An 18,081-nucleotide genomic window follows, 5' to 3' on the forward strand; every position below is an offset into this window, starting at 1 on the left:
TTGCCCCATTCGTGTGGTTGAGTGTACTTTAGTTGTTCTTATGATTTGTTTTGTTATTATCGCCCCCTTCCCTCGCGACTGATCCCTCTCATTTCTCATTTAATTCTCTTTCGTTTCCTCCTCTTTCCCCCAGGGATAAGGACAGAGCAGGATTTCTACGTGCGCCTCATTGACTCCATGACCAAACAAGTAAGTTTCTTAATTCCTCGCTGTGGGGGTGACGCTGGGGTCACAAATTTCCGGGGAATCAAGAAGCTGGTAGCTCCACAGCAGGAGGACGGGAACTCAAACCCTCCAGGCCAGTGTGGACCTGGGACCACGCAGCCGGTGCGCCTTCCCAGCCCTGCGCGCACTTGCGCCTCTGCCTGGAGAGCGTAGCTCGACGGCTCCTTCCCTCCAAGGGAAGCCCAGGCCTTGGGAATTGAGCCCGCAGGGTGCTGAGTGAAGTGGATGGGGGCTGAACTTCCTCTGACTTGGCCCCAGAGCCCCAGGGGGCGCAAAGGGCTCTGGGGCGGTTTGGGCTTAACTTCTGAAACCCAAGCCAACCAGGCCTCGCAGGGGAGGCCCAGGGCTGAGGAGTTGGAGGCTAGGGGCAAAGGCGGCTTTCCGGGAGTGGCGAGAGGGCCAGGCACAGATGACCACTCCACAGATTTTTTTTTTTTTTTTAAAGGGGGGTGGTAGTGGAGGGCAGAGTTGGAACAGGGAGCGACAATTGTTAAGGATATTTTGCAAAAACCCTCCCGCTTTTGCCTCAAAGTTTGGCAGGATGCCAGGCAGCATGAGTGAGCTTGCGGTCTTAAAGGTACATAGACGGCATTTTCCTAAGCTCCCAACACGCGGTGTCAGGCAGTATACATTAAGGTTGAGTTATGGTTTAAAAGATACAATTATGAGCCGAGTCAGAAGAGAGGCCTGACATTTTAATGAGGCGCAGGAGCTCTCCCCTTCTTAATTTTAAGAAAAAGTTTAGTTTCAGAATGAAGTAGCTGGTTAGGTAGTTGCAGAACTTAGTAGCAGAAATAGGAAGACAGCTTTATAGGGTGGGGGAAAAGAAATCAGAACAAAGAGAAAAGTTATTCATTGTGTACTACCAGCATTTAGTAAGAGGGTTACAACTTGTTTACTTGATTGTTATTTTAAAATGTTCCCTTTAAAATAAGGGAGGAGATATTCTCTCAAAAGCTGGCTTAGAAAGCTTGAAATCAGGGTATGCATGCTTATTTAAAAACTGCTTTTAGAGATGCATGGCTTAAATATGTTGTCCAAAGTGCACACTAATTCCCTGTTGGTAATTTTAAAATACACTCAACAAGAACCAACTTAATAACATCTAATTTTGATGACTGCTCTCATATTTCATTGTGACCTAAGTAGAAAACAAGAGGGTATGAAATGTATTTTAAAGAAGAATAAATATCTATTGAAATTGACCTCATGTTATTTTCTTAAAAGATTTGCCCTTCTTGAAGATTCTGCTCATTACTTATTTGTTAGATCAGAGTAAATTCCCATTTATACTTTCAGGCTTGGTCTTATTTTCTTTAATGGATTTGATTATTGCATAGGATAATTATCTTGCATAATTATATGTTTATGTGTTTTGGTAAGTTTTTTTTTTCTTTCCAAGCAGAAACACAAAAGCCTGACTTCAGTAACTTTTTTTTTTTTTTTTAACAATCTCGAAACAAAAATATCTTAAGTGGAGTTTTGTTTTCAAAAATTGTCTTTGATACCCTGGATATCCTTTCCTGCCATTCTTATCAGAGGGGGAAAAGAAGGGGGAGAGTGCAAACTTAATTCATATTCCATATGTATTTATTAGGATTTACTTTTTAAAAGGTAAAAAGCTAATAGACATAGATAAGTATATAAGACCCGTCTGTACAACACTGACCACTGAAATGTTAATTCTAGGCAGCACAGTTTTAAGGAGCACAAAATTTGAACTGATTCTATATGAGTTAAACCTCCTCAAAACTTTATTTTAGATCTGTCTAAACAAAATGTGCCACCAAGAATTGATTTTTCCATTCTGAAATGAACTGACTTTTACACACTATGATGGGAGAATAATCTTTTGATTTTCATAAAGCAATACGTCAAATACTTTACTAACAAGGTCATAGAGCTTAAGGAAACTGCAGCTAAAGTCATTCTTCGATCATTTGTATCATCATAAATTCTAGAAGAAGGGAAGGAGAGAAGGAGGGTGAGAGGGAGGAGTGAGAACAAGATATAGTTTTATTTTTAATGATAGCCCATCTGAGAAAGGCATTCACTCTATGTGACATCTTTCTGAAAGTTAAAATTATAGATGTATGCAATTATATATTTTGGTGAGGAGTAACCTGAAAAAAAAAGATTTAGTAATTGTCTAAGTTAGTGTAAAATATATGAAGGAAAAGGGATATTTCAAGACATACCTGTTTGTTTTCATAGTAATTGTTTAAATAACCACCTTCTCTGTAGCTTTTGATTTGAAAGTCAGTTCTTGCTCATTATCCATTTGCTTATTCTTTGATTACATGCTGTAACAGGTTTGAAAGTAGGTTATCTACTTGTGTATACATTTAATACAGTAGTCTCCAAAAAGCAGGTAGATCAGCAGGAAGAAGTCTACCTTTCCTTAGCTGTGACATAATATTTATATGTAGCTTTAGAGAGTAAAGCAGTAAATCCTCATCTGGCTTGAGATTATTTTATAATTAAATGCCCAGTCTGATTTTAAATTTCTTTCATTTTTTTTTATTTTACTTAAACACACAGTGGACCTTTCAGTCAGAAATACGGCTTGATATGAACTGACTAATTAAATGGTTACTTTTATTCCCCCTGGGAAATTCTTCCTGATAGACTCCAGATTTTGATTTTAGAGTGTAGAGTAAAATACTTCTGGTGATGTGAGGGGTTCTGATGACATCATAAATTGTGGAGGGAATACCTGGCCACTATTCAAGTGTCTTCTTAGTTGTTGGTTTATCAAAACATTTTTGTTGTAGAGATATGGCTTTGTATGTATGATGTCATATCCTTAACTCCCAAGCTGGGATTAAAATTCAAAAGAAGTCTTGGGCAGGCAACATGCAAAACTATCTGTGCATTCTACATTTTCATAGATTGTTCCTGATCTTGAGTTAGCAGCATTGAGATCAAACAGAAATGTATTCAATCAACCAAGATGTATTGATATGACACAGAGTTTCACACCTTTTCAAAGTGTCTTATTAGACTATTTTGTATAATGACTCTTAATTTTGGACTCTATCAGGAAAGGAGAAGCTTCAATAGAAGTGAGTGTGTAAGGCTCTGAGGCTCCTTACAGCTAAGACTTCTTTGTAAAATTCATAGGACATAATATCTTAAAAATATTGTTCGCCAACTGGAAAAATAAAAGTCTTGCTTTTGGGAAGGGTTTTCAAAACCAAGTTTAGCTGGACCAAAAATAGATTGTTTTCATGTCATTGCTGTTTTTGGTATTCTATTAGTGATCATGCAAAAAAGCCCTGTAGGATCCAGAAGTTTATGGTTGTTGCATCCAAGTAACAGTATCTACTGCAGAAGTTCAGATGAACCCAGCAGAGGAGGTCAGAGTTTCAAAATGCCTTATTTCAGATTTTGGTCTACTACTTGTAATATGATTACATTCTGGGATTGTTTCAGTGAGGTATTTATCATTAAATAGTTAAAAACCAAAACATTATTATCTCCCCTCCTACCATCTTGCTTCAAGAGTGACATTTTTTTTTCAGTGACACTCAAAGAATATCAAATTTCATAAACTTATCAAAAACAAAATGTTCCCTGCCCAAACAAAAGCTTTTTTTTTTTTTTTTGAGAAGGGAAAACAGTTATCATCTTAAACTTTTGTATGTATGGATTTAAAGGTGGGAGATGTGCTTTGGAGGGACACACAGTGGGGGGTCCAAGGTGCAATAATCAAATGCTGTCAGATTCTTTCTCCCAGCCAGGCTTCTTTAAATATTGTTTTGATATTCCCAGTACTTTAAGTTATTGATGCAAGTGCATTTTTTTCCTATTGATTGTTTTATTATATCCTGCCACAGCTATGCATATTTGATTAACAACCTTCTCAGTTTAGGGCTCTTCATTGGTAGATAAACACATTTGTAATATATCAGTAAGCTCCCAAGAAATTCACTAGTCCAGCAGAGAGGTTCTTCCACAGATTTAGGGAAAGAAACAAAAAAAGATTGGACCAAGTTTGTAATCAAGGGCCACATTTCAGCAGCTTTCTGTCTCCTATGGTAACATGTCAAAAATGCAGGTGATTTAAATTTCCTTGCACATAGAGGAATGAAGAAGTTTGGAATTTTTATGCATGATCAGGACCTGTGTTTGGGAAAATGTAAACTCATCACAGTGGAAAATGTGTTGTTTGGAGTCTGGGGGTGAAAACAAAGCTGATGGTTTTGGAGAGATTGCCGGAGCCAGATGGCCTAGTACTTCCCCAGTCTGGCGGTCCAACTGCTCCCTCCTGGATAATATACAGCCATTTGTTCGGGGATATTTACGCTAGAGCTGTTTCCATGTGAATGTTTGAACAGCATTAAAAACGAACATATTAGTAGGGATGCATTTATCGAACTTGTATGACTATACAGTCTGTTATGTCTGTCTTTACTTAGATTGCTGAGAGGGATGAAGGAGTGTTTGGACATTGGTGAATTGTTGACATAGTTGTTGAGCAAGAAAGATTTGGTCTTAGCAAGTAATTAAAATATATAAGCTTTTGGAACCAGACTAATGGGAATAATGATAGTACTCACCTGGAACTTCTGCTGTGGAAATTAAATTAATTCATACATGTAAAGGGCTTAGAACAGTGACTGACACATACTAAGTGCTTAATAACTTATCTTCTCTTATTATTATTTTATTATTATTATTATCATTATTATCATTGCTCTGTTATTATCATTGCTCATTGGTGGAAAAAAATCAATTGTATTTATTAATATGGATGTAGATTCAGTTACCAAATGACCAAAATATCTTTTATTACTGTTAGGAAAAGAAATGTAATGTGGAATTGATATGATTTATTTAAAAAAATTTTTTTTCTGGGGCATTTGGATAGCATAGGAGTTTTGTTTCTTTGTGACAGGAGAAATGCATTCTAAAGCCCACTACATTGGGTACACATTGGCTTTTTATTCAGGGCTGTGTTGTAACTGTACAGCATACTGAATATGATATAATTCCTTTGCAACTTTCCAAATTCACTTCTGAAAATGGGCCTGCTTAGCTGTTGAGCTGAAATTACATCTTTGTGATTTGTTCACTAGTAGAGAAGTTGCTAACGGAAGCAAAATAATTTTTTATTTTAGTTTATCCCACTATTAATGTCATATTGCTGTTTGACACAATTGTTTATGAAATGTCAGGTTTGTAGGGTTTTCTTTGGCACAGTTTAATTCTTAACTAGGGCTTCTTTACCTACTAGTAATTTCTAGGACCACATCAGCTAGTGATTTTTTTTTTAAATGACAAGCAGTGCAACTTGGTTGATTATTATAGTGTGTTGATATTGTAGGTGTTCATATTATTTTTTGATTAGTTCAGTTCTCTGTAATTTGCTGCCAAAGGCATGTTGACAGTTTATATTCAGAGGATATTTCACTTCTGGATGAAGGAGGTACTTTGTATGTCCATGAACTTAGTCTCTAAGGTGACAAATTAAATTTGGCCTTTTATTTTGTGTATGGGTAAAAGAGTAAAATTTTCAAAGTTTTGATTTGAGTGGAAAAATACGAGTTTTGTTAGTTTTAGATAATCTTCCTTTTTCTTTATCTCTTCCTTCATTTTTTTTTTTTAAACTAAAGATGAGAAGTTTTCTGTTGTTTGGTTGCAAACTAAGAAAGGCTCAGCATTTTGTTTCTAAAAGCCTTTCAGATTTTGCTGTGCCAATGTAGAAAGTATTCTCCTTGCTCCTTTTTTTGGGGGGGGGGGGGCTGGAACACAAAGAGTTAAAACTATTAGAAAAGTAAACAAAGAGAAGCCCTGCTCAATTCTCTGTACTTCCTTTGGCATCCTATTGAAGTGTGATCCTGGTGTATTTTCACTGAGTATTTTTCGTTTTACTGTGTGGTCTTTATCCAGAGTAAGTTTTAGTTCACTTTTAAGAGCCGGTGATACTTTAGAAAAGCAAGGGTGAACCTGGACTTCAAAGGTGCCCTCTAAAACAGTGGCAATTGAGGCACACTTAGTGTCTTGAGCAACAGGTTTCGAAAGATGTTGCAGGTTAACTTATAAATCGAGCATTTGAAATTGATGGTATTTTATCCTCTACCGGTAAAACTTGCAGCACTGTTGTTGCATAAGAATGTGAAAGTTTAACAGCTCCTGGTTTTTTAAAAAAATTTATTTAGTTCATTACAAAAAAAAAAAAAAAGCAAAACCCCAAACAAAAACAAAGAAACAAACAAAACCCACCTCAATCTGAAAGAGGGAATTAAAAATAATATGCAATATTTTCTATCTCATTTTCTGACTGATCATTAGAGGACACTATTTAGAAAGAGAAGGCTGGTGCATCAGAAAAAGAAATCTGCTCTACTTTGTTTATCAATGTCACCAGGATTTTCAAGTTGAGATAAACTTATTGCTATTTACAATTTTACTTTTCTTCCTGGACATGCATTCCTACTGCCTTAAGGGATTTATTTGCCATTGGCAGGATTAATGTCAACATCATTTTCACTTGATACTGTATTTTTTTATTTCTTAAGTTACAAACCTCAACTTGATTCACCGTCAATTGATTTATTTAAATAACATATTTTTGTATAATTTCTCTCCCTCTGCTGCCCATCTTTGCAGCAGCCTTCTCAGCCTCACTTCTGATAAACACATTGATTTATTTAAACCACTGTTGTCTTTGCCGCTCTCACAGCAGACACCTTCCTCCCAGGGAGCAGACACATGATTTACTGTGGAGGATGACAATAAGCCTTCTTCTTGGTGTCCCATTGTCTGGGCCCTAAACCAGCTGTCTATTAAAATGGTTTCACTTAAAATAGTCAATGCTGTTTATATGCTCCTGGGATCTCCCAGCTGACCCAGCCTGGACCAGCTTTACTCAGACCCTGCAAAGTGCATATTTAAATTAGGAAGAATGGCAGAAACTTCCCCTAAGTTGGTGTGAGAGGATCCCCATCCTTCTGAGCTTAACCCATTAAGCTTTGCTTAACTCTGAGCCAGTTTTGATGTGTGCGTGCTAAATATAGATGGTAGAGTTTGAAGAGGGGCTTTCAGTTGGGGGTGCAAGCTGAAGGGAGAACTTGGTGACATTTTTAAGCCTGTCTTATTGCTGCCACTCTGTCTCGGAAATGTTAACTCAAATAAGTTTATCATATCATTATATATTGGATCTCATTGCATTGTTGACTTCTGGGCCCATACGATCCATAGGATGACTGTGTGTGTGTGTGTGTGTGTGTGTGTGTGTGTTTAATAAGCCTTTGCAGTAACAAAAACTGCTGGGTGGGGTTGGAGTGGCTTTGTCTTTGAATTCCACTGGAAAGCTAACCCCCCTTACAGTGAGGCTCTAGTTCACTTTAGATACAGGATTTCAGACCTAGTCCATGATGAAGTTTTGCTTTGCTTTTATTTCAGAAGTCACAAAACAACTGTTTTCTCTCTGCCTTTAAGTGTTGAGAAGTATTCTTCTATCCATGTGCAAGAAGGAGAGCAGAAACTTCAAGCTTCACTCCTTCCCAGAGTTCCTAATTATTTCTAAGCAAATCCACACTCATGGTTTCATTTTTCTATGCTTGATTTGGAGAAAGATTCTCTGTTTTGACTCTTCAGCCAGAAGTGAAGTGGCAGTTTGGTATTTGGTATAGAGATGTGTTACAGAGACTCCAGGCCTTCAGCAAATGATGTGCAGCTACCAAAGAGAAAATATGGGACCTCTGGCGATCCGTATTATTTGCTTGGGGGAATGGGCATATATTTGCAGTGCAGTGTAACTTTAATCAGATATCATGGGCCCACTGATTTAAATGGAATCATAGCTTCAATAAAGTAATATTCATATCATTTACAACTAATCAGAATAAGAAAATCTAGTTAACGGACCCCCCCCCCAAAAAAAAAAAAAAAAACCACAACAAAATAACTTTTTTTATTTAACAATAAGGGAAACCTCACCAATATTTGTGAATTTATTTACCAAGTTACTTGTTTTAGTTTAGCAAGATAAATATTAAAGTTGGAACAAAGGTTATCAAGAGTATTAAGAGAACATACAAAGAATTTAGTGATGATGGGAGTTAGCAGAAATGCGTCATTAGAATTTTTTAGCACCATGTATAAGAACTAATCAGTAATTTACTGTTTTTTAAGAATTTTTTTTTCAGCTATGATTACAGGAAATAAAGCAGGCTGACTTTTTTTTTTTTGGTTTTCAGAGCATTTTTAATTAATGCATTTTTTTGAGTAAAACAACTTCTTGGGAATTTGAAAAGGTCTTTGAAGAATATAGAAACAAATGGGCTAGGGATATAGCTCAGTTGGTAGAGTGTTTGCCTTGCATGCATAAGGCTCTGGGTTCGATCTCCAGCACCCTCCTTTAAAAAAAAAAAAAAGGAATGAATCATCTGTGTGCTATGAACAGTGGATGAAAATTTGAGGCATAAGAGTTATTAACATAATGTAGATTATCTCTGCAGAAGATAGTTATGAATTACGCAGGTACAGTGATAACATTATAGTGGAGAAACCTGGCAGATGATCTCTGGTGAATGGCAGGCAACAAATGGTCAGAGATTAGGTTGCCAGTAGTGGCACTGGTGGACAGCATGACCTGATAGGGAGGGTTCCCTAGCACCCCCATAGCATTCCCACCCCGAAGTACATCACTTTAATCTGAGCCTGAGGAAACTCAGATCAACCCAAATAGTGGGATGTTTTGCAGAATGACTGGCCCGTATTCTTCAAAAATGTCAATGTCAAGAAATTCAAAGGCTCACAATTGTTTCATATTAGAGGAGACATGACAGCTGAATGCGGTGATTAGTATTGGATTTTCTTTTGCTGTAAAGGACATTATTGGGTAATTGGTAATCTCAAGAAGGTCCAGAGATTAGATTATTGTATTGTATCAATGTTAATTTTCTGATGTAGATAATTGTATGGTGGTTATGTAAGAGAATTCCTCATTTTAAGAAAATACAGGCTGAAATATTGAGGACATGTCTGCAGTTTACTGAACATTTTTTTTAGGGAGGAAAGGGAAAAGAATAAAGCCAACTTAGTGAAATGCAAGCATTTGTGGACTCTGAGCAGAAAATATCCTGGACTCTTTACATATTCTTGCCACTTTTCTGTAAGTCTACTATTATGTCAAAGTAAAAATATTTTTTAAAAACCCTATATGGTTATGATAGCCTAGCTGTAAAAAAAGATTCTGATTGGGCCAATGGTAGGGAAATATTTCCTCCTCAATTTTTACTTTGTTGCAAAGTTTGTTTTTCCACCTGGTTAGATATAATAACCTGGATCTCTTCTAAGGATCTTTACACACTGGGTCTTAATCTGTACCCATCATTTGCATATTCTGAATGTTCCAGCATCAAAAACAAAGTAAATTAGAGCCAACTACCAGTTAGTTGGTGCAGCATTTTTATGTGCTACATAATAGTCTCTGGCTAATTTAAGTTTTGTCACCAAGAAATTGAGGGTTATGTGAATGTGTGAAAGTAATTTTATTAACGATTTGAAGCTGTGTGATATTAGTATTATTCAGTGATGCAGTGTTAAGTTAGCTAAAAATATCCCTGTGCAGAATACTGTGTTGCTAATAGCCCTGTGTTTTTCTTTGGGCCAGGTATGAACATGTAGATCTGTGAGGAAGCTGAGGTCTAAGGGAACCTTTGTGGAAGCAAAATGTTTGTGCACACATTACAAAAATAGACAAAAACATCTTGGCTGGTGAGGTGGTTTGGGATTTTGAGAGTGAGAGGCAATTTGTAATGTAGGGAGATAATTCTGTGGCTTAACCACCACACCCAGCATATGCTAGCAAGTATTCCTGTTTGGGTGGGTGTGCACCCTGTGAGAGGGCCTTTTTTTTTTTAGTCTATGGTGGGAAGAGGGATTTTCCCTGATTGATTGAATCCTTTGTAAAAGGATGCAGTCAGTGAGTGGATGCCTTAGCTTCACCCACACTTGTTTTCTCCTGCTCCCCACTAGAACCCTAAAATTTGGGGCTGGGAGTAGTAAAGCAAGAGGCAACTGTATGCTTTTCTGTAATTTAAATAAATAGTATCTCAGTCTATTCAGTCTTCTGGGTTTTTTTCTTCTTATTGATTAGGCTTATTTTTATTCTGAATTGAAAAAAGAATTATGGTTGTCTTGACAACAGAAGTCCATCACAAACCCTGATCCAAAGATGTGCATCATAATAAGGTGGTTGATAGGACAGAGAGGGACATATCCTATTCCATTCAATTTGGGTTGATCCTGAATAGTGTTTTTGGAAACCATCAGCTCAGCAAGGTTCTGGCTCCTAAGGGCTAATTGGTCCTCAGCAGTGGCGACCTTGATTGAGATAATTTTTGTTCTGCTTCTTGGTTCCATTCATAGCTAAAAATCATACCTTTGCTTTCAGGCCATAGTGTATGAAGGCCAAGACAAGAACCCCGAAATGTGCCGAGTCTTGCTCACACATGAGATCATGTGCAGGTAAGAAAAACCTTGGTCTCTCTCTTTAATTAGCCAAGAGAAGATGAATTAGTATCCCAAATGTAAGTGAGCTCAGTTTGATTTTGGGGTATACATTTATCTTGCTTCTAATCGACAATCTGAAAAGAATTGTTAGAAGTATTTGGCAGTCCATGTGTCACGTGTAAGAGTGGTTCTCAATTATTTATTAGATTTTGCTCTGAAAGACACCCACTCCATTTTGATATCTCACTGTCCTCCCTTTCTTCCTTTCAATTGAATAAGATGCAATATAACCCTTTTAATGTTAATATAGGCACTCAACTGCATTGTTAGTAAAATGAATAAGCATTCTACTGAAGCCACAGAGGCTTCTGTTTGGGTAAACTTGAAAGTTATAGTTTTTACTTTTTAATTCTCCCACTTAAAAATATGACTATCTGCGACTCGGGCGGCTGAGGCAGGAGGATTGTGAGTTCAAAGCCAGCCTTAGCAAAAGCAAGGTGCTAAGCAACTCAGTGAGACCCTGTCTCGAAATAAAATACAAAATAGGGCTGGGGTGGGGTGGCTCAGTGGTCAAGTGTATCCCCACCCCCAGAATGAACATCTGTACTTAGACATCATTTCTCCTTAAACTGAATGTGATTTTTTTCCCCCTTACATCTTATCTCTTAGCTGCTTTGTTTGTAATTGATGTTGTAGCGAATATTTCTTAGAGGTTGTGAGCTTTGAGCCTTTGGAAGGATAGCAAAGATGAACCCCTAAAAAGTCCAAAAATTCATCCTACTCATGTTTTTCTTTTGCATGCAATCAGACTAAAGCTACATTTGAAAACAGGGATGAGACCCTTGGTACCTCCACATGTGAGAGAATAGACCAGGGAATAGCCTTTTAACTCCTATTCTTATTCTTTGTAAAATAATACCAGCACTTTGCTCCCAATATATTCTGAATAATTGGATAAAGCATTTAGATGCCACTGTGCATCAGAGAGAAGCTACTAATTGCTTTATTAGCTACACAGCCTCCTTCTGGCATAAGGCGTGCTTGGCTACTACTATTACTGACCAATTGGTTTGGGACTTCAGCTGCCACCTCAGCATGGGTGGCCCTTATATGCTGCTCATGGACTTGTGGGGGAAAGCCATCTTAAGACTCTACAGGTGGAAATAAAACTCAAGGGCTTAATGTGCTTCCTGAGTGAAATCCCAAATATTAACTTCTTCCATGTCTATAAAAATTTCATTTTTTCCTTTTCAAAAAAAATGCTTCTAATATATTATTTCAAAATATATAGAACTTTCACAAGTTTCCACTTCAGTGATCTGTACAACTTGTTAATTATTCCAAAAATATGTTGTTTTTCTCTAAAGCAGTAGCAGAATCCAAAAATGTGGTCATGGATTTGTTTTATGATGAGGCCAAAATTAGGGTTATGCTTCATATAATGATTGTATAATAAAGCTGAGTTGCACCTCTCAGAATTAAATGAGTAAAATCCATTTTGAAAAGCATTAAAATGTGACCTCCTTTGTCTTCCTGTTTTCCCATCATCTCTCTATTATTTTAGCTTCCTACAATTAGCATGTCATTAGACTGAATTTTCCGTGTTCCTCTATGTGTGATTCTAGCAAAATAGAAAAGAGACAGGAAGATGGATCTCAACCAGTAGGCCAAATAATATCTATACATCATAGATTTGCATCTCGTATCTGCACGTTTGGTCTATGCTAGAAATAATTCTGTTCTTGAAATACTTAAAGATATATTATCCCTTTCACACACAGGCCTACCCTCTATTAATGCAGTTTATATTTTTCTTGTTTTTAAAATTCATTGGTCCAAAGTGCTTTATTATGCTGGTTGGTGTGCTTTATTGCTGATGTTCTCTCTATTTTTCAGAAACATAAAAATAGCAAAAATAAAATTCTCAAGCCACTGAAGGCAAACGATGCTGTTTGTACCAGGAGGCTAAGAGGGAAAAGCCATATTCAAAATGTCATCTTGCTAATGTTACAGATTACAGTTTTCCTGGCTGCCTATAGATGTGTAAGGGGTACTGTTTGTTTACCAGGCCGCCATGACCCCATTACACAAACCTGTCATCTATTGTGTGGCTAACAGTCTTTTAAATTGCAAATCTGATGCTCTTTAGGGGGCTTTAGGAAAAAAAAAATCTCACTTTCCACACCATCCTATTTCTCTTGATTTCTTGCCTGTTGTAAGTGGAAGTTGGGATGTGCTGAATTTGCACCAGGGGTGCAAATGCAGGCTCAATTATAAGCATAAAATTAGAGTCTGTTCACCATTAATCAGCCTGGCTAATTGCTATGCACCACCATTAGCCATATGGTGTGAAAGACAGCTTGCTCTCCCCAAGATGAAATTTCTTCATTGCAGACATGAAATAGTGAGGGCCCTGGATTTTAAAATAGCTTGTTTTAGATATTTAATTTCTAAACAACTTTCTGCAGTGCTTTCTATCAAAGCTAACTGCACAATAAAACTTTGCGTTGATGTCACAAAAGCTGTGTATTTATAGTATGTTGGCTATGGTAAAGGAGACACAGAATTTAGATCGACAAGAAAGGGCTTGGTATGATTCTGTTTTGTTGCAAGCAAAGGAAAAAAAAGAAAAACAGAATTATATCTGAGGTGTTGCAAATTTTAAAACCTATTGTGTTCTATAGAAAAGCTGACCCCATTGCGTGAGTTGGCTAAAAGAACTGCCACCATTGGATTATAATTGTTACCACTTGGAGACAAACCTTTCTTGCTTGATGACATGGAGCTCTTCTGCAGCATTCTGGGAGAGTTTCTGCCTTTTTGGTGAATCGGCATCTGGCATACCAATCCCGATTACGTTATACTGATACCTGGTGGTGATGTTCTTCAAATAATATGAATCCATGAATGACTTTTTAGAGTAAGATTCTAGAAGAGATTTGCTTCTAAAGGCATCCTGACATCCAGTGTTTAAATGTGATTGGAAAACAGGAGCTCTGCCCAGTAGGTGAACCTAGTTCTCAGTGATCTGGGGAAGGCTAGATGAAGTAGGTTTTCTCCACTTGTAGTACACAGGACAATGGCAGTGGGTAGGTTCCCCGTTTAGGAAAGCATTCTTCCAGTTTTTAGTGCTTGGTTACTTGTATGACCAAGTGTTCTCAAAGCTAGCCCTGTACCTTGATGTGCTTTTTCTTGCTTCCTCTTTTACTGGCTTAGTCTGATTTCCTCCTTTAGACACTCACTAGAGCCTGGCTCTTCAGAGAAGTTGGCCTAGCCCTTGGTCTGAGCCATGGCCACTTGGGTGACATCCTGTATACACTGTGCTTCCTTTGGGGTTCTCTTTGAGGTTTTAATATTAACTTTCCCATGTGGTGGTGAAGATTAAATGCTGTAATCCTTCTAATTGCTTATCATAGTGCCTGATACAGTCCATAATGAATGTCTATTATTATTGTTAGTAGTATATAGTATTAATGGAAGCAGTATCAGCAATATCTGCAGTGTTTAGCTAAATATTGACACATCATTTCTCAGGGTGAATGATGACAAGAGATTATTGAAAGGAAGTGAACTATGTATTGAAGCAAGAAAAGACTTTGTGCATTCCCATTTTGGTGGTTAAGGATGCCTTCATTCATTTGTTTAGCATCTTCTATGTGCAAATCTTCAAGGAATAGAGATGGATCCTACAGTAAGAGAGCTGTAGTTCACCTGGAAGCTGAGACCTGTAAGCGGACAACTAGACTTCACCCTAGAAAGGGTTGAACATGATAAAAGGTTGAGGTAGAGAGCTCTGCCTGTCCAGAAGAGGGACTAAATACTTGTAGGTGATCACAGGAGCGGGGAGCTGGATGAGGGATTTTAACAGGTGCATGAAGGAATGTTGGAAGTCAGGCAGAATTTCTGTGTGGAGTGGTCTGCAGTTGGGTGGACCTGTGGCCTGGACCTGGAAAGAGAGTCAAAGGGTCAAAGGTAACCAACTCACAGGTCTTTTCCCCATGGTGAGAGTTGAAGTTATGGGCTCAGGTGGGATTGGTAAGAGTGAACGTGTAGAAAGAGAAGAGGCTGTGGCTACATTTTTGAGGAATAATCACATTAGCAAGGAGCGAGGGCATATTGGAGATTAGGAAAAAGAACCTTTTGAGCATACACAGGTCAAGAAATAAAAAGAACTTATCTCAAAAAGGGAAGTTGTCCATATAACATGTGCTAGAGAGATCCACATGGGTGTGAAGACTCAGAAGAGCACCAGAAAAGTGCCAGTTCACTGAACACTTTAAGAAAGGAGGTTCAAGTAGGAGGTGGGTCTTATATGACAGCTTATTGGGCTGGTGGTTTTGCTTTATTGAGACTGGGAAAACTTGACAATGTTTTTAAACCATTAAATAGGTTTCTGAAGAATTAAATAGGGGTGGGGAGTCACAGATGCTCAACAGGAGGAATCCTTGGGGAAGTTCCAGGTGAGGCAGAGGCTGGACCTTTATACTTTAAGAGATGGGAGGGAGATAGAGGATAGAAGAGTCTCTTTATGTTTTGGCTTCCTTAGAAACTAGCCACCCTTACAACTTAATCAGATTATTCATCTATTTTCATTCTTTAGTTGCTGTAGCTAAGTACAGAAGACATATTTTTTGGGGGTGGGGGGATACCAGGGATTGAACTTGGGGGCACTCCACCACTGAGCCACACCCCCAGCTCTATATTGTATTTTATTTAGAGACAGGGTCTCATTGAGTTGCGTAACGCCTCACTTTTGCTGAGGCTGGCTTTGAACTTGTGATCCTCCTGCCTCTGCCTCCCAAGCCACTGGGATTATAGACTTGCACCACATGCGTGGCTAGTAGGGAAGACATCTTGTTTCTTATTGTGCAGCTGGGTTTGAAATGATGTTTTTCTCCAGTTGCAAGTGTCTCTCTTGAGAGAAAGAAGTTCCATGTCCAAGATGAGGATCCACAGGTCCCATGATTAGGGAACATTTAGGTGTGTCTTGATCTGATTTATGAAGCTGTGAGTCAGTTCCCTAGAAATTCACCGCCTGTGTCAGGCTATTAAGGCAGAGGCTTCTATGTTTGCTTTTCTCTGCTTGTGCAGAGCTGTTTGGGAGATGGTGGTCCTGCTGGAGAAAGGGCTGCTGCTCTAGTCCACCATGTGCATACCTTACCAGGTGCAAGAGACCCCCTGCTGTGGCTGGCCACATGGCTCTCCTCTGTTACTTGGGTTGCAGATTGGAAGGGATGTAAAGAGCAGAGCGGTGGCAACTGCCTGCTTTGGAAATCCTGCTCTGGTGACAAAGCAAATTAGGAAACTCCAAGCTCCGTCCCCCTCAAGATGCCTGCTTTAGGGAGCATATGCCATGTCCATGCAGGCGTATATAGTAGGAGCCTAAAAGACAGGGTTGTGAATGAATGAGGGTCTCACTGGGTAATGAGGTATAATGAGTACTGTGTTTCCTTTTATTAACACAGTGACTTTTCCCTGAAAGTGCTTTACAGCGGTTTCATTTATTGGATTGTTTCAGTATGAGGCCTTTTATGCCTTAAGCATCAGTGAATTTGTTCTCCTTTCAACTACTGGTCCTCCAGGGTCAATGCCTGTCTTGTGTGCAGTAGAGATGGGAGCCCATCTTTCTTCTTTTGAGTTGAGTAGGAGGAAGAACCCAACGGACAAGAGATACTGCCATGGGAATGGAGGAATCTAGGAAGCCACAGGGCTAGGCGGCAGCTTAGCATTAAGAAAGACCTTCTTTCTCCTAATGGTGGTTGATTTTTAATTTTTTATTAGGAAACTAATTTTACAACACAAAATAGAACACTAAAAAAGCATGAAAATAAAACTTCCTCCAGTCTTCCCCATTGCCTCTTTCACCCCCTGCCCATAGGTTAACTCTTTGAAGATCCTATTAATTGATTAGAAAATGATTCCTGAAGTCATGTGTGCTGGACTCAGTTCCAGTTGCTGGGGATGTAGAGGGGGACCAAACAGTCTAAGATTCTGTGCTTGTGTGGCTTAAATTCAAGTGAGAGAGATAGACCACAAAAGAAGACAAATCAATATGAAATACATGCATAGTGTTCCAAGAGAGGTACGGCAGGCTGAGGCGCTTGGGAGTTCCGGACGTCAGGGACAAAGGGAGGTGTCTAGAATCCTGTGCCAAGTGAGGGGTGAACCAGGCTAGTGAACAATTCCCCCTTCTTTTCCCTCCCTTTCTCTTGCACTCTTTCATTTTTCTTCCAGAAATGGGATGATACTATGCACATTATTCTGCAACTGGTTTCTCTCAATTCACAATACAATGTACACTTTCTTTCCATGATAGTACATCAGACCCCACCTTTATTTTTTAATGATGCATAGAATTCCATATATTCCACAAATATTGGTACGTACATATACACACATGCATTCATGTGTTTACACACACACACAGAGACACACACACACACACACACACAATATGCCTGTGTGATACATTGAAGTGATTCAAGAAACAGGAAGCCTGTTGAGCTATTCTTCATACTGTTCATGAAGTTCTCTTTATGAGCATTAAGTGACCCTGGTCCCCTTCATTTGTATTCTCCTCTTCTTCAATCTGCCTCGTTCATTCCTGTTCTATCCTTCCTTCCACACTTCCGTTCTTTGCATCTGCCTGTTTGCCTTGGTCCCTCGGGGCACAGCATAGAGGCATGGTTCAGTGTAACTGGTTGCTCTCAGGGTTTTTTTAATTTTAAGGAGATGAGGACCATGCTGAAGTCCAGGGACACACCTCAAGCCTAGTGTGGCACTTGTTTGGGGGAATGGGTTAGAAGCTGTGTGGTGTGGAGTGAACCTTCCTTCCCTTAGCAATGTCTACCTGGAGGGTCACTTGGCCCCTTTATTTGTCATTTCTTATTCCCCTGGGTTGTCTCTCCCTTAGCATGTCATACTCATTCATTCATTCATTCATTCCTTTGATTACCTAATACTTGAGCTTTCTTATTCAATCCCAGGATTTATGCTACTCATTAGGGAGGTAAAATTGACATTTTCTTTCTTCATGAAGCACATGAGTTACAGGAGAAGGAGAATGAGAGAGGGAGAAAAATCTAACAAAAGATGCAAAAATACACACCCAACAATGTAATTTTCATTGTTTCCAGTGCGCTACAAGAAAAACACTCTAGAGGAGCCTAATTTAGATGAAGAGTGGATGTCAGGGCAAAGCTCTCTGAGGATGGAGGAGTAGGCTGAGCTCTGAGGGCCATGGAGAGGCTGACTGACTGGGGATGGGTTGGAGATGGGATTGGCCAGCAGAGAGGCCTGCCCAGGCCTGGGCCCGAGGGCTGACAGAACACAGCACATCAGAGGGATTGAAATTGGCCTGTGAGGCTGGAGCTTGGCAAGCTGGAGAGA

The 18,081-nt window shown here is 38.9% G+C and overlaps 1 protein-coding gene across 10 annotated transcripts in view; it reads left to right on the forward strand.

Annotated features, from left to right (window-relative positions):
- The window catches only part of Ebf1 (EBF transcription factor 1), a 382,353-nt gene that overhangs the window by 9,971 nt on the left and 354,301 nt on the right, over nt 1–18,081 (forward strand). For all 10 annotated transcript variants that reach the window (XM_027938660.3, XM_071612014.1, XM_071612015.1 and 7 more), the window contains 2 exons: nt 134–189; nt 10,634–10,707. In XM_027938660.3, the coding sequence (XP_027794461.2) occupies nt 134–189; nt 10,634–10,707 (130 nt within the window). The remainder of the gene's footprint in view (nt 1–133; nt 190–10,633; nt 10,708–18,081) is intronic.

Source organism: Marmota flaviventris, chromosome 5, assembly GCF_047511675.1.
Source record: "Marmota flaviventris isolate mMarFla1 chromosome 5, mMarFla1.hap1, whole genome shotgun sequence".
Taxonomy (NCBI): Eukaryota; Metazoa; Chordata; class Mammalia; order Rodentia; family Sciuridae; genus Marmota; species Marmota flaviventris.